Raw genomic sequence first — 27997 nt, forward strand, 5'->3', positions numbered from 1 at the left:
CCGCGCGTCCGCTCCGCGCATGGGTGCCCGGCCGCAGGGGGCCTGAGCGCCCCCGGCCCGGAGCTCCGCCCGCCGCGCCATGGCGGCCCGCGCGCCCCCCGCCGCACCTGCGGCCGACGACCCGGGGGGCCCGGGGGGCCCGGGAGGCGCCCCGCGCAGGAAGAAGTCCCGCTCCGGCGCGTCCGGCCTCCGCCGCGCCTTCAGCTGGCTGCGGGGCAAGCGGCGCAAGAAGAAGGCGGCGGGGGCCGAGGGCGCCGAATCGGCCGCCCCCCGGGCCAAGAAGGCGGACGACAAGGCCAAGAGGGCCAAGGGTAAAGGCCGAGGTAAGGCGGCCGGGCACCTGGGCTGCGCGCCGGGCGGCGCCGAGGGTGCGGCCGGGGGTGGCTCCCCGGGGGCGCGCGGCGTGTCGGAGCGCTGAGCCCCTAGGCGCCGGCACCGAGGCGGCGGGAGCCCGGGATCGGGCCGCTCACCCGTTTCTCCGCCGCTGCCCCCTCCCCCAGCAGTTCCCAGACTCTGCCCGGCCCCATTCTAGGGGGAAGGGACCCCCGGCTGGGGCAGGAATCTCCTGGCTGAAGCAGGAAGTGCTGGCCGTCTGGCTCTTGGGACGGTGAGGCCATCCCCCTCCCCCAGGCTCAACCAGGTTCTGCCCTCTGCTGAGTCAGGGGGTCAGAGACTTGCGTCTGGCCTGGGGCCCGTAGGGGAGGCAAGTGGCCTTGCGACTCTGGTGGGGATTGCTCCAGGTCCGGAAGGTCAGCTGCACCCAAAAGGTGTTTCAGCCCCACAGAGGACCCAGCGTGGGCCATAGCGCGCTTTGGGCTCCTAACGAGGTTAGCCTTTCCCACCCGGCCCCCCTTATCGCTCCCCAGGGCCAAACCGCAAAACTACACCTCCTGGGGGTGGAGAGCTCTCCGGTGAGAACCAACCAAACGTGGCGCCCCTCCCCATCACTCCTTCTCCCAGTCCTGGTAGAAACATGCCAGTGTTGGAAGTGTGTTTACAGATGGGGGAAACTGAGGCCCAAATTAATGGAGACGCTGTACCTGGGCTGCGATGGGTACTTAAAATACTATGGCCAATTCCCTGTCTCTGGGCTCTCTCTGGCCTGATGGGGACAAGATGCTTCTGTCTGAGGAGACGGAAGGGGTGGCTGACTTGGCCCATCCCTACTGGGGCCACTTTCCTTTTGGGCACTTGCTTGGTTCTTTTCTCATTTTCCCCGTTTCTGTCACCGGTTTGAGAGGCAGGGCATGAGTGTCTCTGCAAGAGGGTGGGGCTCCCTTGGGGCTTGCCCTGCTCCGAAGTCTACCTTTCCCAATGGCCTGAGCTGCAGTGCCAGAGGTGAGGAAATGGCGGTGTGTGCAGGCCCATCCCATTTTGTGTTTACCCTCCCAGTGTCCTTTAACCACCTCCTCTGCAAGAGAATTGGAAGGAATATTTGAGGGGTCAGGAAGAGGGTGAAAAGCCTCTTGTGTGATTGCATCCGGCCTGATCTTCCTTTTGGATGAGGGCCTTTGGCCCAGGTACAAATAGAAGTCAGGGTGCTAGGGCCAGGATGGCTGGGACAAGCCCTGAGGGAGGGTTTTGGGTGAGAGGTGTTTCTGAGGGCTCTGTGCTCCCAACTGGATGCAGAGTCACTCCTAAGGCTGTCCCATGGGGTTTAGTCTGAAGTCATCCCCATCTCAAGAGGGCATGGGTCAGAATTGCAGCAGGATGGAATCTGGTCCGATTGTCAGGATTGGAGATAGAAGGCGAGTGGTGTACTCCAGGGCAGTGGACCCTTTGCCTTTGGAGACCACCCTGGAGGCAGGGGCTGGAAAATCTGACCCTGTAGGTCCCTGCTCCAACAGCCTGGGTTGGGGTCATGGGGTCAGTGGCTAGGCCTCCCCCTGCATTGTGTTAGGTATCTGGTAGCACTGGGCTCTCTGGGCAGCTGGTCGGCCTAACTTGAGTCCACGTGCATAGGAAACACCTCCCTGCCCCTGGCAGTTGTTTCTCCATGTCTGTGGGTGGCCCCAGGTACAACTAGAGGAAGTCCTGCTCCCTTTTGCTCCAGCCTCCTATTATTCCAATTGTTTCCTTGTCACCTGCCTGGCCCAACTTCTCTTCTGTTTATTAAGAGAAATAAATCCAATCTCTCTAATCTTCATTGGCACTGCTGGTCAGGAAGGGGAAGGCCAAAAAAGGCTTAACTCTCTCTGGGGAAAATGTTCAGAATGGAGACTGGGGGAGACGGGAAGAAGGAATATACAGACAATTTCTAAGAGGTCAAGGGCCTTTGCTGGGAAGCTCCCCAATCCCAGTCTTTGAGATGCAGGGTGTGGCTCCCTTAATCTGACTCCCCTACAGTACAATGGGGAAACTGAAATTGTAGTAGAATTTTGAGCACAGACCTAGAAAGAGAGGAAATCTAACAGTTATTGATTATTCTGAATGTGCCAGGAGCTGTGTATCCATTAGCTCACTTGAGCCCATTCGCAAATGGAAAAATTGAGGGTTGGGGACAGTGTGTGCTTCGTTTGCCCAAACTGGGATTCGAACTCACACTATCTGCTCCAAAACTGGTACTGTTGTCATATATAGGACATGGGGGTGGGACATAGGCCAGCGGGTCAGGCTGAAAGATCTCATCCAACCCATTCTATGGGTGGCAGGAGACCCCAGAGAGAAGTGAGGGAAGCTGACAGAGTGGGAGGAGTAGGAAAGTCAGGCAAATTAGAGCTGGGATCTTGGCTCAGTCACTAGCAAGCCTCATGACATTGGGCAGCAACTTCTCTGTGGCCCTATTGATTCCATTACTGTCTCAGGAAAGGGAGGAGACCTTCTCACAGGGGTGACCCTCTGGCTAACATTGCCTTGGTGGGTCTGTGAACTCCCAAGATTTCTGTGTCCGTAAGATTCTCTCAAGAGTGGCAGGGCATGAGTCCTGGGTGGTTCAGTGGTTAAGCATCTGCCTTTGGCTCAGGGTCCTGGGATCCAGCCCCAAGTCAGGCTCCCTGCTCAGTGGGGAGCCTGCTTCTTCCTCTCTGCCACTCCCCCCAGCTCATGCTCTCTCTCTCTCTCTCTTTCTCTCAGCTGTCTCTGTTTCTGTCTCAAATAAATAAATAAAATCTTAAAAAAAAAAAAGATTCTCTCAGGAGTGAATGTGGAAATCAGGAATGTGAAATCACTGCAGAAATGCAAGGGCTTAATACTATTTATCACCTTTACCTGAGCTCTAAAGACTCAGCCTGGAGGGAATGGGCTCAGAGGCTGACAGGACAACTCTGCTCCCCCTCCCAGGCCACATGATACCAGCAGCTTGTGAACCCCTCTGAGCCTCAGTTTCCTTACCTATAAAATAGGAAGAATAAATCCTGGCTTTACAGGGGTGTCCTGGGGGTCAAATCAGATAATAGACAAGCAAGTGCCTTGTGAACTGTGGAGAATGGTCTAGATGGGAGCAGGTTTCTGCAGTTGTGATGCTAAGGACTTGGACATTGGCTGATCCATATTCAGAAATCAGGTCTTGGTTACACCCCAGGAACTCATAGCAGGGGTAATGATGATTGAGGGGGGCAGCCACAGAAGCTGGAATCGACCTTTGTCCAATGGAAGACTCAGGCATAAGAAAAGGTAAACAAATAAGAATCCATATTTTTCCAGAAATATTACCTGGACTCTAGACAAGTATGTGGGGAGGAAGTGTTTCTGGGAGAGATGCCAAGACCAGAGCCCAACAGATAACCAGGGGAGGCTTTCTGTAGGTGAGCAGAGTGTAGAAGGAGGGCAGGGTGCTGGCTAATTTAATTATTTATTTGAGAAAGAGAGAGAGAGAGAGAGAGAGAGAGAGAGGAGGGGGAGAAAGAGGAGAGAGAATCTCAAGCAGCCTGCACTGAGGAGGGAGCCAGAAGCAGGGCTCAATCCCACAACCCTGAGATCATGACCTGAGCCAAATCAACAGTCGAACGCTCAACTGACTTGAACCACCCAAGTACCCCAGATGCTGGCTAATTTGAAAAAGTAACATGACGGCTGCTATGTGTCAGACCTATGTTGGACATTTTCACAAATATTTTCCTTTGTCCTCACAATAACCTGGGAGGAGGTAGTTATTACCATTTATAGGTGAGAAAACAGACCCAGAAGGTGAGAGTAAGTTGATCAAGGTCACTCAGCTTCATTGAAAAAGACATACTCTGTATTACTCCGTGTCAGGCACTGTTTAGGGTAATGTGAATACCTGGGATGAGACGGGCAAGGTCCCCACCTGCATGGAAATCATGTTCACAGCACGGCAATGACAGAAGCAGTCTGCCTCCAGAGGCCATACTCTCGAAACAAAGCAATATGAGGCTACGTGTGTTTCTGACTCTGGAGAGGAGTACCCACTGTAGGAGTGTATGGTGTGTAGCCCTCCCAAAGGTTGCTCTTGGGCAGTGGCAGTGGCCAGGGTGAGGCTGGGGTGTGTGTGTCAGAGCTTCAGTTCGGAAAGAATTCAGGTCCAGTAGATTTGACCTGAAGAACTCTGGCCACTCAGGAAGAATGGTCCTTGGTGTGGGGTTGTGGAGAGACTCCTGAGTTTGAGTTCTGCCCCACTATGAGCCACACATGCCCTGTCTTGACAAAGATGGGGTTTTATGGGCTCTGAGAGCCTTTCTGGTTCTAGAATTCTGGTTTGCGAATGGGCTGGGACCACAAGAGTGGGAGCTATGCTCAGGAAAGGAAAGTCTGCCCTTTGGCCAGTCATTGACAAGACATTGGGATCCAAGGGCACCTGGATGGCTCAGTGGTTGAGCATCTGCCTTTGGCTCAGGTCATGATCCTGGAGTCCTGGGATTAAGTCCCACATCAGGCTCCCACAGGGAACCTGCTTTTCCCTCTGCCTATGTGTGTGCCTTTCTCTGTGTGTCTCTTGTGAATAAGTAAATAAAATCTTAAAAAAAAAAAAAAAGACATTGGGACCTGGTGGGCTACAGGGTATAGTAGGTGGGCAAGGAGAATCTGTGTGAATGATGCCATCTCTCTCTGAGGGAGGGGCCTGTGTAGCTCTCTTAAAGCAAAGTGAGGACCCAAAGGGACTTTGGGTAATGGACACCTTGCTTATTTAAGGGCAGGATAGTGTCTGTTTTCCTCCCTCCCTCCCTCCCTCCCTCCCTCCCTCCCTTCCTTCCTTCCTTCTTTGAGAGTCGAGAGGGACAGTGGGAGTGGGAGAGAATCTTAAGCAGGCTCCACACCTGACCCAAAGCCCTCATAGGGTTCAATCTCACAAACCCTGAGGTCATGCCATGAGCTGAAATCAAGAGTCAGATACTTAACTGACTGTACCACCCAGGCACCTCTCTATTTGCTCTTCAATAAACACTCCATGTAGTTCCACATTCTGTGCCATTGTGTGCACTGTTTCCCCTATTTAGGGTGTGCTTCTCTTTATTTTTCTATCCACTGAACTCATCCATCTCTCAAGGCCTGGTGCCAGTGTCATCATCTCTGTGATAGCCCCCAGAGAGATTACTGCCTCCAGACTAGAGCAGGGTGCTTATAGGATTTGGAATTGGACAGTCTGTTTTTCTGGCTACCTTCTTGGGTAGGGCATCTCAGTGTCCTTAGCCTGGGGCCTGGACCAATCCCTCTGCTGTGGGATACATCCAATGCGGGAGTGACTTTCATAGAGGAATCTGCATCCACTTCCTTTAGGCCCCTACGAAGGGATGGGCATTATCTGCCTTGAGGACTTGGGAGGTGGGAGAGGGAGCCTCACTAATGTACTTCAAAATACTTAGTAAGTGTTTAGGTAATAAGTACTTTGTGCCAGACATGGTCCTGGGGATGAATGAGACACAAGGTCCTAGTCCTCATGAACCTCACAATCTGAGGAAGGAACCAGACATTGAACAGGTAATTAAGGGTCAAGAAGTGTGACAAAGGAGGGAGCACAGTGATCCCAGAGGGGAGACCAGGGATGGCTTCCAGGAGGTAACATATGAGCTAAAGTGGAAGGATGAGGGGAAGCTGGGGTTGAGGGATTTGTAGTGCTAGAATCAGGCATGGCACCTGCAAGGTGCTGGAGCCAGCTGGCTGTCTGGGTTCTGTGAGCACAGCAATCGCCATACCTCACTGTTTTTGAATACCTGGAGGGTGGGAGCTGGGTTGGTGGTCCTTTCTCTCTGCCCTGCCCAAAGTGCCTTTGGGTTATAGGTGGGTGATCCGAAATGGGCCCCAGAGCATGGGCATCTGCTGGTCCTAGATGCTCAGAGTTGATGGCCTGAGCTGCCACAGGCTGCCCTCATGCCACATACAGACAAGCAGTAGAGGCCCAGAGGACGAAGTGTTTTGCTCAAGGTCATACAGCCAGCCAGCATTAGAGGTGGAGCAGGAGCCCTCACCTGCCAGGCTGCCCTCAGCTTCCCTACTCCTTTGTTCAGACTTCAAATGGAAAATCCCATCCCAGAGAGTTACCTCTACCAGGAGTGGGATGAGCTGAGCAGGAAGCTGAGGCCTAGAAGGCCTCCATCCCCTCCCTTACCTCCAGCACCTTCAGGGGCTCATTCCAGCTGCCTCTCCCTCTCCCTCCTCTTGGAGGCCCCAAATCCCCACCCATGGCACACATCCCAGCATTCTGGAAATCCCCTTCAGGCTAGGATGGGCCCTCCCCCCACTCTTCTGTCCCTTTCCTGCCCCTGGAGCAGGGCCACCAGCAAGGTTTGCTGAATGGGGGTGGCCAAAGCCTGTGGCCAAAAAAATCTCCACTCTTGTCAGAAGAGGGCAGAGGGAGAGCCTCCCCTTATCCAGCTGTCCCCCGAGAAATCCCCCTCACCCCAGCCCTCAAAGCTATCTCAGCTGCTCCTGGCCTGTCACATGCTGATGAAAACTAATGAGAGGAGGCATTGTATATTGTTTGGGCCACAGTGAAAGTGGTGGGGTGGGGAGAGCAGGTATTCACACCTCCACTTTCCTCCTGCCTGTCTGCAGACCCAGCAGACCCCTTGACCTCCTCTAGTCCTTTGGCCAACTTGGGGGAGAAGTAGGTGGCAGCAGCTTCCTGGGGCAGGAGGGGTGAAATCGTCCATCTCTCCCATTTTTATATTCCACTGTCTCTCTGCTTTTGTGTCTCCTGCCCTCAGGGGCCGGTTCATCAAAGGCTGTCAGCTGTCTCTCTGGGTGCCCAGCCCTGTGACTGGCACGGAGGGGAGACAGAGACAGCTCAGCTTGCAAAGGGTTTCAACCCCAATTCTTCTGGCAAAGTGCATAATTCCCAGAAGGCTGCTGCTGGGGTCTGCTCCAAGTGGGGCCTCCTGTCTGCTTAGGACACCCCCTCCTCCAAGCCCCTGGCTAGGCGAGGTCTTCCCCACCGTTCAGGGGAGTCACGTGGCACTCAAACCCTGTGTTGTGTGGTTGCCGGGAGTTCTGGTCTTCTATCCCATCTACTTCTTCCCACGGTCCTACCCCAGGCTCTCATGCTCTTGGCTGCAGGCAGTACTCTTCCTCCTGGATCCTGGAGCAAGCACAGCCTCTGTAGTGAATGAACGTGACACTGGGACTCTCCTGCCTGTGCCTCTTCACCTCTCCCAGTACTTAAGTGCCATCATCACCACCTCTGTCAGCAGCCAAACCCCACCAGGCAAGCCCCACTGTTTTTTGCCTCCACCAGTTCCTGTTCAACACCCACGGCACTCCTGCTGTGTGCCCAACACTATGCTGCTCTGCTTCAGATTACTAAAGGGAGGGAGGCGATCACTGTCTTGAGGAACTGGTTGGAAAGGGAGATACTGAAACAAACTGCTGTCTTGAGACAAGTGTTAGGATGGTGTTACACAGGGTGCTGGGGGGCCCTGAGGTATGATCCGTTCTATCAGAGAGCCATACTACCGCCTGTGGGAGCACAGGAGGCTGAGCTAGGGGAGGAGGGATGCAAGGAGGACTTCCTGGAGGAACAGACTGTCCAGCAGGGTGTTGTGAACGAGGAATCTTCCAGGCAAAGGTGGAAGAGGAAGCAGCACGTGGAAAGGCCTGGAAGTGTGTAGTTGGCGGTGTGGGGGTGGGTTGGGGTGGTGGTGGTGGTAAGCAGGGTTGTGCAGCTGGAGCTCTGAGAATGAGAGGGGTGTGGTGGGAGATGAGGTTGAGCTGGGGACAGGACAGTTGCTGGAAGGCCTCCTACAAAGGCTAAGGCACCTGCTACCTTCCAGACATCCCTTGAAGCTCTTTGCATACCTGCCATCGCTCAACTCATGCCAAGGGATCTGGACGTTATCCTTGAGCGTTGTCTCCGTTCCTCCACACCAGCTTTCTCCGTTATGGGCTCCATCTGTAAATTAAGGGAATTGGGCTAGCAGATACTCTGAGGTCTCTTCCAACACTAGGACCCCCTTCTTTGTGCAAAGCGGGAGCCTGATGCATGCAGCTTGGTATATAGTGCATGCTTGACAAGAGTATTTTCTGGTTGGATGAATAAAATATAACCCCTCAGGGACTGTACTGTTGTTAACCTCAGACTCTCAGCAAGACATAGGCCTCAAGGAGGGTGAGGTTCAACTTTGACTTTCCAATTTTGCAGGGAGGGACGGGGTGCCCTGGAGCCACTGGGCATAAGATGCAGCATGGTGTAGTGGAGGGGCTTGCCCAGGTGGCAGAAAGGATGAGCAATGTGGGGATTAGAACTGATGGCTCTGGACTCCCAGCCAAGCAGTCTCTCTGCTACACCAGGCTGCCCCTAGTTGGAGAGATGGGGCAGAGCAGTGGTAAAGGAGAGTCACTCACTGCCCAGGCTCTGGGCCCTGGGCATAAGGGCACCTGTAAGGACACAGAGGTGAGGACAGCCTGGAAAGTTTTTGGAAAAGGTGAAGCTTGGCCTAGGTTTGAGAAATTGTATCAGGGGAGCTGAGTGAGGGGCACACAGACATGGGTGGCTTCACGTACATTTACCTATACACTCCATTACTTCCAGTCACAGGCACAATGTGACAGAACGAGTCACAATTAGGCAGATACACAAAAGCACACATCCAGACATTTGAAAACAGACTCCATATGGATACAGACACACAGTCACACACACAGATGATTACACAGAGGGATCCAAGTGTTCAGGGTAACAGGCATAGACACAGGTACACAACTACACAGCCACATTCAAGCATACAATTACCAATGCCCAGTTTACACGCAGAGGCACAGATAAACTAGAGGGGTAGTAGCAGGGTCAGTGGGTGTCGGAGTCAGTCTGGGTTTGAGTCCTAGCTCTGTAGCTTACTGCTCGACTTTGGGCTAGTCAGCTGACTACCTGACTTCATGGAACCTCGATTTCCCCATCTGCAAAATGGAGATGATAAAACTACCTACCTTGTAGAATTGTTAGGTGGCATGAAAGCAGTTATCAGAGCGCCTGGCACACAGTAAGCGCTATATAAAAGGGTGCTGTTATTTTGGACACGGAAATACAGAAATACGGTCAGATCGATACATTTGTACGCACAGGCACAGCGACAGGAGATACACACACAGACACGTGACACTCACGGGGTGGTGACTGGGGGGCCCTAGCAGCCGCGGGGCTCCGGACCCCGCCCGCCTGGGGCCCTGCTCCGAGTTCTCTGGGCTCCACTGCAGTCCTCAGAGAGGCGGCCCCGCGGTTGGGAGAGCCGGCCGCCCGCCTGCCTCACCTGGACGCACCGGCCTTCCCGAGCGCCCTGGGTGGGGTGGCTCAGCTGGTCTCCCAGGTCCCGGGAGGGGCGGAGCCTGCGGGACGCGCGCCAGGCCCCGCCCCCGGCCGGCCCCGCCCCCGGCCCGGCCATTGGCCGCGGGGCCCGGAGGCGTGGCTGAGCTGGGGCCGGGGGCGCCTGCGGTGGCCGCCCGCGCGTCTCTCTGCCTCCCTCCCGGGGCTGCGGGCCCGGCGGCCCGGCTGGTTGGGCTGCGCTAGGCTTTCCGCGCCGGCTCCCGCGCCCGCCATGGGCAACTCACACCACAAGAGGAAGGCCCCCAGCGGCCCCCGGGCCCGCAGCTTCTGGCGGTTCGGGCGGTCGGCGAAGCGGCCGGCAGGTAGGGGCCGGGGGTGGGGGCGGGGCAGGCGGGAGGAGGGTCTCCCTGCCGCAGCCGCCGCCACCGCTGCTGCCCCCTCCCGGGGCTTGGTGGGTGTGAGTGTGGGGGGCCGGGAATCCCCCGCACAGACCCCACCCCTCACATGCGCAAAGAGGCACACGTACATACTAATACCCACGGGCGGGCGCACGTACATGTTCACAATTCACACGGCCACACACAACACCCACTCACATGTACGGACATGGAGACACAAGATCACATACACACAGCCACAGCATCGCTGTAGGACGCACAGACCCTGAGGCAGGTACAGCTACCTAGGTATACGGTTTGTACAGCCCCGCGAATCATACCCCACGCGCAGGTTCACACAACCGCACACACACATCAGTCGTGTAGGGACAGTTGCCCGTGGCTTAGGCACACAGATGTACACACGGGTTAAAAACTGCACAGCCAGCCAGACTCCCACACTCGGGCTGAAAGACAGACCCTCAGGCACTTGTGTACACACACACTCACACTTGTTAGCCCCCAACAGGCTGAAAGTTTGCAGGAGGGAGGGGAGACAAAGGTACAGGGGAGAAGCAGGAAACCAGGGGCTGGAGACTCCGGGGCCGCCTCCATCAGGCGTGATAGGGAGTTGGACTGGTTCTCTGGGCTCCCTCCCCACCCCCACCTGCGTCGCCGTTGCCTCTCCTCCCCCCTTCCCCCCACCCGCGGTCCCCGTGGTCGCTGCCGCATGTCCCCCCTTTCAGTGCAGCCACCGAGCTGGAACGCAGCCCTTCCCAGCTTGCTGCGGGATCTCTCCGCGGGGTCACATTCCAGCCTCCAAGTGGGGGGTGGGTGGAGGGGGAGAATGGAGAAGGCCTCCAATCCTAGGGCTGGGAGATGGGATTCCTGGTTTCCCCCAGCAGGTGCGACAGTTCAGGGTATCCCCCAGAGTCCCAGGGGGTGCTGGAGGAGGGGCTGTGGGGGGTGGCTAGTTCCCTTACCTGGTGAATCCAGAGATGGGGTAGGGACATGGAGGTAGATCTACCCCTGGAGAAGATAAGGGGTCTTCCAACAGAGACAGGTGTTCCTTCTGGTCTTTGGGAGTGAAAGAATTCTGGAGAAGGTGGGGTGGGGTTCCTTCTCTTGTGGTGAGGGAAGATATCCTTCCCATATCTTCCTAGGGTGGCCCACATTCCTCGAGGTTCTGAAATGAGCCTGATGATCTCATCCCTCTTCACAGGGGGTGACAGGAGGAACCTGGGTTGGGAATGAGGGGGTCTGGATTTTCAGTGTGGCTCTGGTATGGGCTCTGGTGACCTTGAGCAGATTGCTTTCACATCTCTGGACCTCTTGGCTCCTACAGAGGGGTCTGTTGGTGGATTGGGGGGGTGGCGCATAGCTTAGGTGACCTCTGGGACCCTTACAGTCTGCCTAGCCATTTTGTGGATAAAGAGACTGAGGTCTAGAGAAGGTGGGCTTGTCCAAGGTCGTTTGCTAGTAGCAGTTTGAAGAATAATTATGATAATCAAAATAACAGCAGGAAAGGGTTAATTACATTCTGGTGGGCTCTCTGAGGATTCCTCAGAAGGTAGATTGATGAGAGACTCCAGGACCTTCCAGGAGTCCCTTTGTCCCAGCAATTCTGAAATCCTGGATGTGTCCACCTGTCTTTCCTCTCGGATTCTGCACCGAGGGGTGGGGCTGGGGCTCTTCCCCTGCCTTCCTGTGGCCACTCTAATCTGATGGTTTCCTGAGAACCAACTGTGGGTCCGGACTTGTGACCATTTGTGGTGGAGAGAGAGAGAAATGAAGAGGCCTGTGTTCACAGTCTCTTGCCCACTAGCCCTGTGCTTACAGTTCCTGCTGCTATTCAGGGACTAAGCAGGCTTTAAAGTGGCCCTACAAAACCAGAAAGCAATGTCAAGGCAACGCAGAAGTAAGTGTGGGGGCTGAGGTATATTCAAAAGCTTTTGGGTTGGGGTCAGTTTTAGAAGATAGAGAGGGGGTGGTGGTCTTAAATTTTGGTCTTTGAAGTAACTCTAGGGTTAGAATGAGTCCTGAACTGTTGAGTAAACCAGAGAGATGACCAGGGATGCATTTCATCTCTGGGAAGATGGTCGTCAGCAAAGGCAAAGAGTTGAGCCTGAGTGTGGAGGCTGGAGAGAAATGTAGCTGAGACTCCTTCCTTTGCTTGGGAAGAGAACGAGTTCCGTTGTGAATGCAGGCTCCAGTCCCTTTGGTCTCACCTCTGCTGAGGATTCTAAGGCTTCCCCAGCCTGGCCTCTGCTGTTACATGCCCAGGTATGGGACTGGGGTTTGAGTACTTATCCATTTGATTCATCTGTGAGAAGATGAGGGAAGGAATGCAAGGCAAACAGAGAGGGCTAGAGTCTATAGACCATAGGGAGCCAGTGATGGTGTTTGAGCAAGGGAGGAGCCTATGAAAGTGGTGTGTAAGGAAGATGGCGCCAAAACAGGGGCAGGTGCAGGCAGGACAGGTTGGGAGGTGGAGTGGTGAGAGTGGAAACTCAAGAGAGCAGTCTGGAGGCTATTGCAGTAATCCAGGGGAGAGGTGGTGAGGAGGTGACGGCTGGGGACAGGGTGGAGGCTGTGGGAGTGGGGAGGAGTGGCAGCTGCAGAGATACTGCAGAGGAGGTGCCAGAAGTGATAGGACTTGGGATTAACCAGATGTTGGGAATAAGGGCTAGAGAGGGGCTGCGAAGGCTCTGTGCTCAAGGCTGATTGGCTGGGGGACAGTGACAGAGATGATAACTCAGAGCTAAAAATAAGGGCCTATGCTAAACCCTTTACGTTGGTTAAATCATTCATCCCTCAACAGTCTTACAGGCTAGAAGCCATTATCGTCCCCATTTTACAGATGAGGAAGCTGGAGCTTGGAGAAGCAAAGTCACTTAACCATGGCCACTCAGCAGGAGGTAGCAGAACAGAGATTCAAAACCAAGCCTGTCAAATTCTAAAGCCTGTGCCCTTTATCACTTTGGGAATAGACGGGTTTCTTCTTATGACTGAGGTGCCTACAGATCCTCTGGGCAAAGAAAGCTTGAGGTCCTGGGGGTTTGGACCCAGGGAGCACAAATGGAGGAAGCGCTGTGGGAGAGGGGCAGGTTTGAGGACAACGCATTGAAGCCCCCCAGGGCTCAGAGACGGAGCAGGTGGGAAATGGAGACCTGAGATTTAAGGAACTGTTGGTCCGTTGGATCAATGCCCTTGGATGAAAGGGAAGGATGAAGGGGGACAGGGAGGCCTTCTCACTGCCGGAAAGATACTGTAACCTGCTGGCATTGTTTGGCCTTCAATCTCAGGAATCCAACCCCACCATACCCTCCCTGGGTCCACTGGGCATCTTTTTTTTTTTTAATTTTTTAATTTATTTATGATAGTCACACAGAGAGGCAGAGACACAGGCAGAGGGAGAAACAGGCTCCATGCAGGGAGCCCGACGTGGGATTCGATCCCGGGTCTCCAGGATCGCGCCCTGGGCCAAAGGCAGGTGCTAAACTGCTGCACCACCCAGGGATCCCTCCACTGGGCATCTGGTCCTGGGCAGTTTGGGGGATTGGTGGAGGATGTGAATTGGGAGCCCAGGGAGCGTCGCCCACCATACCGCCTTCTTTTTCCGAGACATTGTACTGTCAGATTTATACACATGGATGGATCCTCCCCCTCCCCTGCGCCCCCCGCCCCCCACCCCCCACCCCGGAGCAGATGAGGAGATTGAGGGAATGGATTTAAGTCATTGGTGGAGTCAGACCATCTGGAATTCTTTTCATCCCTCCCTCTATCTCTGTACCTGGAGTGCCAGGGGTCTTTTGTAGGTCCCAAACCTGGGAAAAGTCTGCTCCTCTTACTTCCTACCCCAGCATTCTTGCTGTCTCCCCCATTTGTATGTCTGGACTTGGTTGTGGAAACCCTGGGCTTCCAGACAAGGGGCTGACCCAGCCCTCTCTGGTCTGAGGGATCAGAGATCCCTTGCTGCCCCAGGCCCTGACCCATAGCGGGGGACCACTACCCTTGGAGGGGCAGAGCTCTACATGCTGAGGGATCTTTAGAAATGGCTCGCCAACCCTCCCATCTTACAGATGAAGACACTGAGGCTCGGAAAAGACACAACCTGGCTCAGCATCAGGCTGCATTTGAGGGTCAGGGAGAGCTCAAACCTGAGGCTCCTGACTCCCAGGGCTGTGGGGTCTCTGGTCTGACCTTAAAACTCCCTACCCTCCAGAGCAGAAGGGTTAGGGCTAGGTCACTAATGGGCCAATAGGGAACTCTTGTGAAGTGTCCCTTATCAGATCTTATCTTAATAATGGTCCTTAATGCCACTTGGGATTTGAAGAGAGCTCCAGAAGTGGGTGGGAGAAGAGGCCTCTGGTAGCATGGGAAGAACAAGATTTTGCAGCCCGTCAGAGCTGGGCTCATATACCCCGACTTTGCCAGTTACTAGCTGTGTGACCTTAGGTTGGTCACAACCCTGAGAGGGTGCCTCTGTGGGGTGAGGGGGGATTTCATGAGACCACGCATAAATGCCAGTTGTGAGTAGAAAGGCAGAGGGGCCCCGAGAGGGACCTTTACCCATCCCTCCACCCTTGAGAGGCAGAGGCTCCCTCTGAGCACACCACTTTGTGTTTGTACTTGGTAGTGTGATTGTGGCTTTCCCAGGCACTCGGTGAGGCAGATGTGAGTCCTACTTTACAGATGAGACTGAGGCCCAGAGAGGCTGATTCATTCGTCCGAGGCCAGACCTCCTGACTCCTGGGCTATTCCTCTCTCGACTTTATTGTGGCTGCCTCTCTGCCATCTAGAAAATAGGAATAATCGTGCCTTGAAGGAACAAAGGAAAGAGCTCTTGGGAATTCAGACTCGCACCCTGGCCGAAAGAGATTATTATGTCATTGTCAGGAGCAGAGACTGACCCGGAAACTCATTATGACATTTATTAATATTATTGTAGCTAATTCCTCCCTGCACTGCTGCTGGTTCCCCCAGGTGCCTGAGGCATGGGATCCTCCTCTCCTTGTCAGGGGCACTCCCTGCTCCCCCATATTTACCTTAGAACCGGCCTGTCAGCTCTGCAGCTCTGCAGCTCAGCTCTAGGGCAGCTCAGCTCTAGGGCGGGTCTTCCACTGAGGGAAGGAAGGAGGGGGATTTCCCTTCTGCAGAGGTGGGGTGTAGAGCTCCCCCTCTTTGGGCAGGAACTGAGGTTGCGCACCCCCCCCATCCCTTAACTTCTTCAGATTTAGGACCATGAAAGTGTTGGAGACCCAGGTTTGAATGTGGGCTCAGCCACTTCCTGGTTGGGTGACCTTGAGCAAGTCACTTTCCCTGGACTTGTTCCCTTGTACTCATTTGTGAAAAAGAAAGCCATACACACCTTTCAGGTTTCTTGTTAGGTGTTCTGTGAGACAGAAGAGAGAGAAACCTTCACTGGGAAGTTTTTGTGATATTCATGTCCCTTTGTCTTATCTCTAAGAGAATAAAATCTCCGTGTGTTCTGAGGTCTGCTCCAATTGGAGGGCCCTGGTTTGTTCACCAGTACAGAGAGTTTGAGACTTAGGACCTCTGAACACTCTGAATCTTGGCTTCTGAGTTGGCCTGGGGTCAGATGTGGTAGTGGGGGAGCAGGGTCAGGCCCAGGCCCAGGCCCAGAGGGTTCCAGCTCCTGAGCAAGGCCACCTGGCCAGCTGTGCCCTCCCCCCTCATTCCTCTCCCCTGAGTCAGGCCTGCCTGGTTGTGGGCGCGCCACCACCCCCGCCCCTTGCTCTGGAATGGGGCAGGTTGAGGCCTCACCCCATGCAGGATGTTGCCAAGACAGTGTGTACGCATGCGCAGAAATGTACACTTGGCCTTGGGGGTTGGGGGCTCCCTCCCCCTTTCCTCCCTGTCCCTCGGCTCAGGAAAGCCCCAGAGTGGTGGGTACAGGCACCTGCCTTTGTGTACACACAGCCACCTGGCTGGGTCCTGTGTGAGTCTGTAGTCTTGCTCGTGTGTGAGGAGGACCTGGAGTAGGGTGGCCTGGGTGTACTTTGTGGATGTGGTCCTGAGAGCACACACCTGTGGGTGGGCCCCAGGGGGACATTTTGGAGGTCCTCGCGCACATATCCTCTGCTGGTGGACTTTCTCTGAGTTCCGGAACTTGGCTTGTGTGCTTCCTGGTGTGACCTTCATGTTAGGGGTGTGGCCAAGAGCAAGGTGTCTTCTATCCAGGAAGCTTCCTTCCTCAGGCAGGTGGGGGAGGAGGGGAGGTAGAGGCTGCTGGTGAGCTTCTGCCCCAGGCTGTACCTCTGGACTGTGCTAGGGCAGAAGGTCCTGGAACAAGGACTCTAAATGTGGCCCGGGGCAAGGTCCTTCCACTCTCTGGGCCCCAGTTTTTTTGTGAGGCGCCTGCCGTCCACCTGAGACACAGGTTGCTGAGCCCCTCCCTAAGCAAGTCACAGGTGTGTGGACCCGAGCCTTGGGTGGCTCAGAGAGACCTCATGCTCTGGCCAAGCTGTGGGTGGGTGGGGGGAGGGGTGTTGCTGGAGCAACCAGATGTTATCAAGTGTGAGAGCCTTGAATCCTCTGGGAATTTGCAGCTGTGGCCCTGACCACCAGCTGGGTGTCTGGGACCTTGAGCTGATGTTCCTCCAATACCGCCACCCCTCATCCCTAGTGGAGCTCAGCCCTGAGTTTCCCTGGCTGCAGGGGGCCGGGGGTGAGTGAGTGGGAGCTGAGGATGACTGTCCTGCGGGGTTAAAGGCCTCAGTCTTGGAGCCAGTCGGAGCTTGGGAAGTTACCTAGCCCTCTGAGCCTCACAGGTTCAGGATCAGTTACCGGAGAGTATGTTCGAGAACCTGCATCGAAGGGCCGTTGTCAGATGCACGAGGGAAGAGACTGTTTGCCTTTCTCCAGCAGCTGGCATGAATCGCTCTGAAAGTGTGAGGCTACTGCTCTCCTCTGCCTGAGCTGGGCGCATTAGGGGGCAGATGGGTCTGGCCTAAGAGGGGGGCGAGGGGAGGATTTGGCAGAGAAACCTCGAATCTCTGGGGATGATAGGGTCCCTCAGCCCTTCTTCAGAGGGGAGATCAGGTCTGTGGCTGGCATGGCAGACAGAGCATAGCTTTCAGGTTCAAGTTGTCGTGAGGGCAAATGCCACCTTGCCCTTCCCAGCTTGCCCTTTCTGGCCTCCATTTCCTCATCTGTCAAGTGGGGATAATAAAAGTACCAACTTAGGGTTGTTGTTCATATTTAAATGATCTGTGGATGTACAGATGGTACAGCTGCACAAAAGTTTGTTCTCCAGAGAGCGAGGGCTCAGCCTCTGCTTGAGTGGTCTCTGAGAGGTGGGGCAGCAGATGGGGAAGGGGCTGCAGAGGGGTCTTGCAGCGGGGGAGCCACTGTGAATTCTTAGACCCCTCATGACTCCGCGAGAAAGGTGCTATGAGGGGTATCCTGAGGTGAGTTTGGGGACAGTTTTCACACAGTTTCTCGCCCACAGCCTCAGCTACTCTTTCTGGATTGCCCAAGGGGATCTCTTAACACTGTCATTAGCCAGTTTAACCTTCCACGCTGACCTGTGGGGCCCCACCCGTCCTGGCTCCTGCCATTCTCTTCCTTGCTCACCGTGTTTCCACCCCATGGCCCTCTGTTCTGTTCTGGGAGACCCTCCCACCACCCCCAACTTCCACCACTCCTGCCTTGAGGCCTTTACACTTGCTACTGTCTCTGTCCAGAAGGCTCCATGCCCACACTTGCCCTGGCCGGCTCCTCCGCTTTCTGCAGGTTTTGCTTCCAATGGTCTTTCCTTGATGCCCTCTAGAGGCACCCCCTTCCCTGTCACAGCTCCTCAGTCTTCACTGATCTAAAATTGTATTGTTAGTTTACCTCACTCATGTATTTTTCTTGTATTTGTCAAATGTTTATTGAATCCACAGTATGACAGGCACCGATTTAGGTCTAGGGTGAACAAGTTAAAGTTCTCCTCCTTTTGCTGTAATCTCAGGTTCTAGCTTAATAAATACTTGCTGGTTGAATGAATGGGCATAGCAGTCTTATAAAGAGAAGTTCATTGGTCATGTTTCCATATGAAGTCATGACTTGTGTGTGACGGAGGTGAGTTTGAACTTGGAGCTGACTTCCCTCCAGTTACCTCCTCCCACCCCCTTACCTATGACCGGGTTTCTTGGCTAATTCCATTCTCTCTGCCTGGTGAGCCAGCAGAGTCACCAAGTCACAGTGAGGCCAGTGGGAAGGATCCTGGGCTGGAGGAGCAGGAGGTATACGATGAAGCCTGCCTCTGCTGTGTGACCTTGGAGACTTCACAGTGCTTCTCTGGGCTACTTCCCAGAAGACCAAAATGGGAAGAAAGTCCTTTGGAAAGTGTGGGTCTGTACATACACATGAGGAGTTGTTCCCACCAGCCACTGTGTTTCTACTCTGGGCGTCTCCCTGGCTTCCCAGGGTCCCTGTGTCCTGGCTGGCTGTCACCCCTCCAGGGGCCTTTCTTTGCCAATGGCCTTGCCATGGCAGGCAGTTCTGGGCCTCTGCCTGGGTTCTCCACCTCTGAGTTCCTTCCCCAGGGAATTACCCTCACCAGCCAGGAGGACTTGGGGATGGGCATCATGCCAAGTGTAGTCTGGTGGCTCTTCCACCCACCATCTGGCAGCCGGGGACCCCTGCCATGGCTTTGGCTCCTGACTGTTGAGGAAAGGACTTTGGGGACGGGATAGTGGTCTGACCCTGGGACTGAGCATTTTCAGCTCTGCCGGTCATACTCTCCACCAGAGCCAAGCGTCCGCAGGTTCCGGGCCTCAGTTTCCCCGTCAGAATGTGGGAAGGTTCCTGCTCTGCACTCCGCTTGAGGGGCGGGGTCGGCGGGGGGGCGGGATCAGTGGCGCAGGTGGGAGGAGGACCTGGGGAGCAGCCCCTCCCCCCGCCTGGCGCCGGCTCTGCAGCTGGGCTGGCGACTCGCACCGCTCGGGGCCGGTTCCGGGTGAAGGCGGCGCCCGGCGTCGGGAGAGGTCGGCCTAGGGGACGGCCCGAGTGGCGCCCGCGGTCATGGTGGTGTTCCTGGGCCGCCGCCTGCCGGCCCTCCTCGGGCTCTTTAAGAAGAAGGGTGAGTGGGTGTGGCTGGGGAGGGGGAGAGGAGGGACCCCGACACCTCGGTTTGCCAGACCTTTTCCTAAAAAGGGGGATCGAGGCTGGGGAGGGGTCATGGGTGGGGGAGGAGAGCAGTAATGAGGCCAGGCTGCCCTGCCCTCCGCTGCGCCTTTGTCCAGCGGCTTTTCCGCTGCCTTTGTCTGCTTGGTTGGGTTTGGGAGGCTGAATGCAGGTGTCTCTGACCTTGAAGCCTGCAGCCCTTGGGTGAGACTGCTCCCGCCAGGGCTACCCACACTATGCTGGGTACACCCCAGTACCTCAGTTCTGAGAGGCAGGGCACCCCCTCCCAGGTCAGCAAGCCCCACAGTGTGTGGGGAGCAGAGTAGAGAGGAAAGTAGTGTCCCTGGAATTTGGGACGTGATCACCAAAATGCTGTTTAGAGGCTGAGGGCGGGGCGGTGGAGAAGTTTTGGAGGGAGGGTTCTATGCCTGCTTTCTGCTTCTGGAACTGGGCTTTTAGGCCTGGATTAAGACATGGGCCAGCGTTCATTGGACTTTTGATGGGGAAGGAAGGTCCTCAGGTTTTTTTTGGTTAAGATTTTATTTATTCATCACACACACACACACACACACACACAGGCAGAGATACAGGCAGAGGGAGAAGCAGCTTCCATGCAGGAAGCCTGATGTGGGACTCCATCCCTGGACTCCAGGATCACACCCTGGGCGGAAGGCGGATGCTAAACCGCTGAGCCACCCAGGGATCCCTAGGTCCTCAGTTTTGAGTGTGATCCAGGAGTCCCCTCCAGGAACCTGGAGCTTGGTCCTGGCATTGACGCTGATTTGCTGGATGACCTTAGGCAAGCCCTTTCCTTTTCTATCCTGTTTCCCCAGCTTGTAAAATTCAGGGATAAGGCAAGACTCAATGGGTTGGGCTGTTAGGAGACCCAGGAGCTCTGACCTTGTAGGGTTCCTGCAGGTTCCTGGGGCAGGAGCTGGCTGTTGAAGAATGGGCCAAGGAGGGAGGAATGGGCTGGTGTCTAAGCCGAAGACCCTGATCCTGGGGTGTGGCTTGTTTTGTTCCTGCCTCTCTACAAGGTGCTGCCAAGGTCACATGACCCTCCCAGTGCTTTTGCTTATGTTGTGGGTTCCATTTAAAGGGGGGCTGGGGCTGCAGAGTGCTGACACAGCCCCCCATTCCCAGGATTAGATGACCAGCTTCCCCATGGGCGGGGCCGGTAACAGGATCCTTTGTAATGGATCCCTGGCTCCTGTGCACTGGGGGCTGGGGCCTCCAGGAGTGGGGGAATGCCTGGGACTGTTCTCCCAAGAGAGGCTAGAGCTGCCTTGTCTGGGGGTAGAAGGCCCTTGGGGCCTTCTCCTCTCCCCCTGCCCATCCTTCCACTAAGGGACAGCCACATGGGTGAGTATGGGACACAGAGGCCATGTCCCTGGTTTGTCCCTCCTCCCAGGACTTCCTGGGAATTCTGGTCATGACCCCTGCTGGCCTCTACCCCTTCCTAGTGTCCCACAGTGTCTTCCTGGGCCTGGGCCAAGGGTATATAGGAAGGGGGTGGTTTGTTTTCCATAAAGTGGAGCTTGGCATGTGGAGACAAGAGAGATATACTTGCTATGGGCCATATGTATATGGGGTGCTTTGAGTCAGGCCCTGAGTGATGTGCCAGTACAGTTGTGTGTATATCTGGGTACTGTTTGAGTATGTACAGAATGGGGACTGTGGATATTGTGTATATATGTAGGGGCTAGGTGTGTTCTGTGGGAGCCCCTGTTTGATGTTGGTTTCCAGATGTATTTATATTTGGGTGCTGTTTATTTGTGTACATCCTGAAACCTGTGGGTGTTGTGTGCATATATGGTGGGCTGGTGTGCCCTGGGTATATGACCTGTATGGGGTCCTTTGTGTGGTGTGGGTACTCAGATAAAAGTGTGCTTGGGGATAGTTTGTATGTGTATGCAGGGGTTGTGTGTACTGAGTGTGTAACTGAGAACTCTGAGTTGTGTGTACAGATTGGGGGAAGTAGTCTTTGTCTGTCTGTGCAGGACTGTGTGCAGTCTCAGGATCAGGGGTGCCGTTGTTGTGGTGCCTGGTACCTCCAGGACCCAGATGCCCTCGGGCCTCACTTGTCTTCCTTCTTCATTCCACTAGGCTCTGCCAAGGCTGAGAGTGACAAACGTCTAAGTGCAGGGCCTGGCCAGGGGCCAGGGTCTATCGTGGATGAGCAGCAGGACAATGTCTTCTTCCCCAGTGGGCGACCACCTCACCTGGAAGAGCTGCACACACAGGCCCAGGAGGGGCTCCGTTCCCTCCAACACCAAGGTAACCTCCTTCCCTCCAGTACAGCTCTTGGCTCCCAAGGTCAGGGACCTGGCTCAACACACTTTTCTGGTGTCTTCCAGAAAAACAGAAACTGAATAAGGGTGGCTGGGACCATGGAGACACCCAGAGCATCCAGGTGAGCCCTGCCCCCAGCTCAGTCCTGACTCTGCTTTTCCCTCCATGGTTAATTTCTGGCAAATAGGTCTCTGAACCCTTTTGGATCTCCATTTCCTTCTTGTATCCTGAAGGGCTAGATGACTCCTAAGGGCCAGGCCAGCTGATGTCTGCTCAGTGCTAGGTGAAGCCAGGGAGAGTTGGAGTCAAAAGCTGCAAAGGGGAGCCCCAAAGGGGCAAAAGCAAGAGGTCTACATAGGCTTCTGGGCTGGTCTGATACCAGGGCCCCATCTCCTTCCACCAACAGTCTTCCCGGATCGGGCCGGATGAGGATAGCATCTCCTTCTGCAGTCAGACCACATCCTACACAGCCGAGAGCTCCACAGCAGAGGATGCGCTCTCCATCCGCTCGGAGATGATCCAGCGCAAAGGTGTCTGCTCACCAGCCCACATTCTTGGACAAGGCGGGGTGGGGTGGGGTGGGTGGGCATGATCTGGGGTCCTAGCCCCTGCAGCTTTCCTCTTTTCCTCCTAATCTGGCACCCTCCTGCCCAGGCTCTGTGAGTCAGTGAATTCAGGAAACGCAGTATCCTGCGTCTTCTTGGAGACTCATGACACACACACAGACCACAAAGCTGGACAGTTAGGAGTCAGGAAACCTGGGTTTGAGCCTGATGTTGCTGCGTCGCAGCTGGGTGACCTGGGGCCAACCTATAACCACTCCGATCTTCCGTTTGATGTTCTATAAAAATGAGAATAAGAGTACTTGCATTAGCAGAATGAATGCCAAATGTTTGGCATGCTGACTAACACATAATAATTGTTCACTAAATGGAAATTATCCTTGGCCTAGTAAAGCCTTCCAGCAGTCTTACAGAAAAGAAGTGTCTAGCTTTGTTTAACCTAGCTTTGCCCACGCCTACTTGATTATGGAAACCTTTTTTTGCAGAGCTCTTGTTAGTTATTCTGCGAAAGCAGTGCTCTGCAAAATGTGCCCTGAGACCTGCTCTCTAATGGTTTCTCTCCCCTGGACTGGCCCCCAGGCTCTACCTTCCGACCTCATGACTCATTTTCCAAATCATCCGGGAAGTCAGGGCGGCGGCGGCGTGAGAGACGGAGCACGGTCCTGGGGCTGCCTCAGCACGTGCAGAAGGAACTTGGTGAGCCCCAGAGTAGGAGGGTCGCGGGGGGGTGGGGAGCTCCGGCCCAACCCTCTGCTGACTCATATGTCCTCCCTGTCCCATGCAGGCCTGCGGAATGAGCGTGAGGCACCGGGTACCCCTCGGCCTCCTGGTCCCCGGGATGCCGTCCGCATCCCCACAGTGGATGGCCGTCCGGCAGGCCCAGCCTTGGGGACAGGGGCCCGGGTGTCCCTGCAGGCGCTGGAGGCACAGGCCGAGGCTGGTGCCGAGGCAGAGGCCATGCTGCAGCGCCACATTGACCGTATCTACCGGGATGACACCCTTGTTGGTCGGTCCACGGGGGCCCGGCCCCCACCGGTGACCCGGCCCATGTCCTTAGCGGTGCCTGGACTCACAGGAGGGGCAGGGCCTCCAGAGCCCCTGAGCCCAGCCATGTCCATCTCGCCCCAGGCCACCTACTTGTCAAAACTGATCCCGGATGCTGTCCTACCGCCCACAGTGGACGTGGTGGCCCTGGGCCGCTGCAGCCTGCGCACATTGAGCCGCTGCAGCTTGCTGTCAGCCAGCCCTGCCTCTGTCCGCTCGCTGGGCCGCTTCTCCTCAGCCTCCAGTCCGCAGCCCCGCAGCCGCCACCCTTCCTCCTCCAGTGACACTTGGAGCCACTCTCAGTCCTCTGAGACGATCGTGTCTGATGGCTCCACCCTCTCCTCCAAGGGTGGTTCTGAGGGTGGGCCTGAGGGCTCTGTGGGTTGCAATAGTGCGGTCCCCCCTCCACAGGGGGGCAGTGGGAGGGGCTCCCCCAGTGGGGGCAGCACTGCTGAGGCCTCAGATACAGTCAGCATTCGGAGCAGTGGGCAGTTGTCTGGCCGGAGTGTGTCCCTACGTAAGCTGAAGCGGCCCCCGCCTCCTCCCCGCCGGACCTACTCACTCCATCAGCGGGGCTTGGCCTCACCTGATGGGCCCTTGGGGTTGCCACCCAAGCCTGAGCGGAAGCAGCAGCCGCAGGTGCCCCGGCCACCCACCACTGGTGGGTCAGAGGGGGTGGGGGCAGCCCCCTGTCCCCCCAACTCAGCAGGCCCCTGGGTGCCTGGCTTGTCTCCAGGTGGCTCCCGGCGTCCCCCACGCTCCCCAGAACGGACGCTCTCACCCTCCAGCGGGTACTCGAGCCAAAGCGGTACCCCTACCCTCCCTCCCAAGGGCCTAGCAGGGGCCCCTGCTTCCCCAGGCAAGGCCCAGCCCCCTAAGCCAGAGCGGGTCACTTCCCTTCGGTCTCCTGGGGCCTCTGTCTCCTCCTCCCTCACGTCCCTCTGTTCCTCATCCTCTGACCCAGCCCCCTCAGATCGTTCTGGTACACAGATGTCGACTGCGCTGGGTGACAGGTTTGCCATACCTCCTCACCCCAAGGTGCCTGCCCCCTTCTCTCCACCCCCTTCCAAGTCCAAGAGCCCTAACCAAGCTGCCCCGGCTCCCATTCCTCCTGCTGCGGTCCCCGGGCCTGTCTCTACCACTGATGGGAGTCCTGAGCCCCTGCCAGCTCTGCAGACAGCCCTGGTCCCACCACCGGGGGCTCCCATTGCCTCTAAAGACAAGTCCCCCCCACCCTCCCCACCCCCATCTTATCATCCTCCCCCCCCACCCACTAAGAAGCCAGAGGTGGTTGAGGCCCTGTCTGCCCCCGAGACTGCTGAGGAGTCCCTCCAAGACCCCCACTGGCCCCCACCCCCGCCTCCTGTACCTGAGGAGCAGGACCTGTCCATGGCTGACTTCCCCCCACCCGAGGAGGCTTTTTTCTCTGTGGCTGCCCCTGAGCCTGCAGGCCCTTCAGACCCCCCAGGGCCTGTCAGATCCCTGGCTGCTTTGTCCTCTTCGGGTACCTCTTCGGGTACCGTCTCTTCCCAGAGCCAGCTCCTCAGTTCCCCAGACCCTCCTCCAGCTCCACCGGCCCCACCTCCTGCTGGTTCTGTCCCAGGGCTTTTGGCCAAGGCCCCGCGGAAGGAACCCGTGGGCTGCAGCAAAGGTAGTGGGGCTCCCAGGGAGGATGCTGCTGCACCCCTGGTCACGCCCTCACTCCTGCAGATGGTGCGGCTGCGCTCCGTGGGCACTCCTGGGGTAGCTCCGAGCTTGGCATCAGGGCCATCGGCCCCCCAGAAGCCCCTACGAAGGGCCCTGTCGGGCCGGGCCAGCCCCGCGCCAGCCCCCTCCTCGGGGCTCCATGCTGCTGTCCGACTCAAGGCCTCCGGTCTGGCTGCCAGCCAGGACCCCGTGAGTGTCCAGCCCAATGGACCACCTGAGGCGGAGCCGCGCTCTCCCCAATCCCCTGCCTCTATGGCCAGCTTCATCTTCTCCAAGGGCACCAAGAAGCTGCAGCTGGAGCGGCCGGTGTCCCCAGAGACCCAGGCTGACCTCCAGCGGAATCTGGTGGCTGAACTTCGGAACATTTCAGAGCAGCGGCCACCCCAAGCCCCAAAGAAGCCACCTAAAGCTCCCCCACCCGTGGCCCGCAAGCCCTCTGGGGGGGTCCCATCACCCAGCTCCCCCGCCTTTCATCGGGCTGAGTCCCTTCCTCCTCCTCCCACCAACGGGCTCCATTCCGAGGACAGGACTAAGGGGGAACTGGCGGAGAATGGAAGTGTCGTGCAGCTGGTGGGCCCTGGGGAGCAGAAGCCGGGCCCGCCTGGCTCAGGTACGGTGGACAGTGTGTGTGTGGGGGGGGAGGAGGGCACCCATCACTGGTGATGGGAAATAGCTGTCTGAAGTCCCACTACTAGGGATTTGTTACTGGGGCTTTAAGATTTTTCTGGTCTCTGGCTCTGGGAAGGGTGAGCTGTCACCCTCGATAAGCTAGTGAAGCAGCGTGGTGTGTGGGACTTTGAAGTCAGACCTACTGGGTTCCAAATCCAACTTTGCCATTTTCTCTTTACGTTCTGGCCTTAAGTTGCTCACCGTAAAGTGCAGGGCAGTGGTGCCCACGTGAGCGTGCTAGAGGTACTGTTTGTAAAGCATCCAGCTGGTGCTATGGGTGGCTGGTCAGTTGAGGGGGTGAGGATGTGCTTGGGGCATCCAGAACCAAGCTGGGAGGCCCCATGCTGAGCGTCCCTTTCTCCCCCCACCCCCTGCAGACCCACAGAAAGAGCTGGTCTGACCACCAGGCACCTTGCTGGCACTGCTGACCCATCCCAGGAATACAATCTCAGGGACCTGAGCAGCTCCAAGGACGAGAGGATACGGCAGACACTTCATCTAGTAGGGAGGATGCCTGCAGCCTTAACCTTCACAGCCTTCGATATTTATGCAAGCCTGGTGTTGATCTGTCCTCCAAGTCATCCAGCTCCTGCCTCTCCCTGCGCCCCCAATGGATTTCCCTCTGGCAGCTGCTGCTTGTCTTGGCCTTAGCCTCATTTTGAAGGAGGTAGCTAGTGGGAGCGGGTGGCTGCGCCCCCTGCTGGCCTCGAGGCCACACAGTTGGGAGCAGAGCACCTCACTTGTTTCTTTCCCTTGTCCCCCACCCCATGTTCAAATCATGCACATACTGTAGTCCAGAATCAAAGCACTTTTGAAAAGTGGCTGCATGTCCATCCTCCAGGGCCCGTGAAGCCACATTCCAGGGGCCTGTTTACATGGTAGCAGCATCAGTCCGCAGTAGCTGGCCCCTAGCTGGGACCAATCTGTCCCCTCCCTCCGATCCAGTGTGCCCATTCCTTAGTTCTTGGAGGTGGGCGAGTCACTGTATTCCCACAGGCTTCTCCAGGCTGGAGGCAGGAGCGGGGCTGTGGAATTCCAAAGCACAAAAGGTGCAGCAGGGGTTAGCCCTCTTGTGCCTCAACTTACCAACCACCCTCCTTGCCTTCCAGTTTTGCCAGGTGCTCCATGTGGGGGACAAGTGGGAGACTGCCAGGGCCTGGGTGGGGATGGGGGAAAAGAACCAGGTGTCTCCGGAGAGTAGGAGAATGGAATAGGGAGACATCTCAGTAGACACTTTGGTGATGCCAAACATCCGCCCCTTGTTTCACTTGTACAGGTTGGGGTGGGCAGGCGGGCACAACACTTCAGAGCCCATGGGCTGTGGCAAAGCTGTGTCCTTTTCAGCTGGGCAGGAAGTCCTGAGGAGGTGGGTGGAGGGGTCTGGCAAGGGGAGTGCTTATTTGGGCAGTGGGCCCAGACCTAGCCCTATAGATTACATTCTGTGACCTTTCTCTTTACTTGGTGCATGTTCTTTCTGCAGCTGCCTTTCAGCGCAGGTGGTTTCACAGGGGGGAGCTGACACTGAGTGACAAGGATGGGAAACCAAAGGTGCACTCTATTCCAGGCTCTTCCCTAGTCCGTGTGTGTGGGGGTGTTCAGTGCTCCTAGGGAGCAGGCTGAGTGATTGCCCCCTAGCCATCAGCCTCTGCTACTGATCTCTCCTCTAGGAATTTTAATGACCTATTTTCAGCCTGTGCCACCTATCTAGGTAAGCTGACTTCCCCACTGGCCCTGGTACCTCCCTCCACAGTCGTGTGGCTGCCACCAGGGTCACCCCTTCTGTCTTGATCCTCTTTCCTCAACAGTGACTTGGGCTTGAGCCTGGCAAAGAACCTCACTTTTAGCTGCTTCTCTGGAGAGACTGAACCCCTCCCAGAACAAGAGCTGGGAATATAGGGGATGTGGTACGAGAGCCCAGGTCCCTCTGGCCCTCCCTCATGACTGTCTTCTCCCTGTAGCTGTAAACCAAGGCTGCTCCCTTGCCCCGTGGGTTAGGGAGAGCCACTCCTGGGTAATTGTCACACCTGCCCAGTGAGCTGGGGAAAGAGGATAGTCCGTATGCATGGCTCTGTTCAGAGCTCCTGACCAAAACCCCTGGGAGCCAAGACCAGGTTGAAGACTCCATGAAACCAGGCCCTGGCAGCAGCCCTGTAGCTGCTGGAGGTAGGAGGGAGCCCAACTTCTGTATTTCTTTCCCTCTCCTGCCCTCTCAATGTTACTTGAGCTCCTTATCCTCAGCTAGAATCTTCTGAGCTTGTTTCCCCACTGGGTGGGACAGAGTACAAAGGAGAAGGGAGGATCTAAAAGAGGCAGCCCTTCTTTGTCCTCTGGGGTAAATGAGCTTGACCTAGTGCAAATGGAGAGACCAAAAGCCTCTGATTTTTAATTTCCACAAAAATGCTAGAGAGAGAAGTATATATATATATATTTCTTTAAATTTTTGAGTCTTTGATATGTCTATACAAACAATCCATTCCCTCTGCCCTGAAGCCTGAGTGAGACACATGATAAAGCTCTCTGTGTGTTTCATTCGAAGGTGTTAATTAAATGATTAAAACTCG

At 56.0% G+C, this 27997-nt stretch overlaps 1 protein-coding gene across 3 annotated transcripts; it reads left to right on the forward strand.

Annotated features, from left to right (window-relative positions):
* Positions 1–2: 2 nt before the first annotated feature.
* Positions 3–27997, forward strand: KIAA1522 (KIAA1522 ortholog). Of its 3 annotated transcripts, none has more exons than XM_055331486.1 (7): positions 3–323; positions 21268–21438; positions 21519–21574; positions 21860–21983; positions 22596–22712; positions 22801–25377; positions 25814–27997. In XM_055331486.1, the coding sequence occupies exons 1-7, from the start codon at positions 80–82 to the stop codon at positions 25834–25836; spliced, it is 3312 nt and encodes a 1103-aa protein (XP_055187461.1). In that variant the 5' UTR covers positions 3–79; the 3' UTR covers positions 25837–27997. The 3 variants fall into 3 exon arrangements, with proteins under 3 accessions (XP_055187461.1, XP_055187462.1, XP_055187463.1); XM_055331487.1 differs by lacking the exon at positions 3–323 and adding an exon at positions 9822–10011; XM_055331488.1 differs by lacking the exon at positions 3–323 and adding an exon at positions 18979–19117.

Source organism: Nyctereutes procyonoides, unplaced genomic scaffold (assembly GCF_905146905.1).
Source record: "Nyctereutes procyonoides isolate TBG_1078 unplaced genomic scaffold, NYPRO_anot_genome, whole genome shotgun sequence".
NCBI classification, from domain to species: domain Eukaryota; kingdom Metazoa; phylum Chordata; class Mammalia; order Carnivora; family Canidae; genus Nyctereutes; species Nyctereutes procyonoides.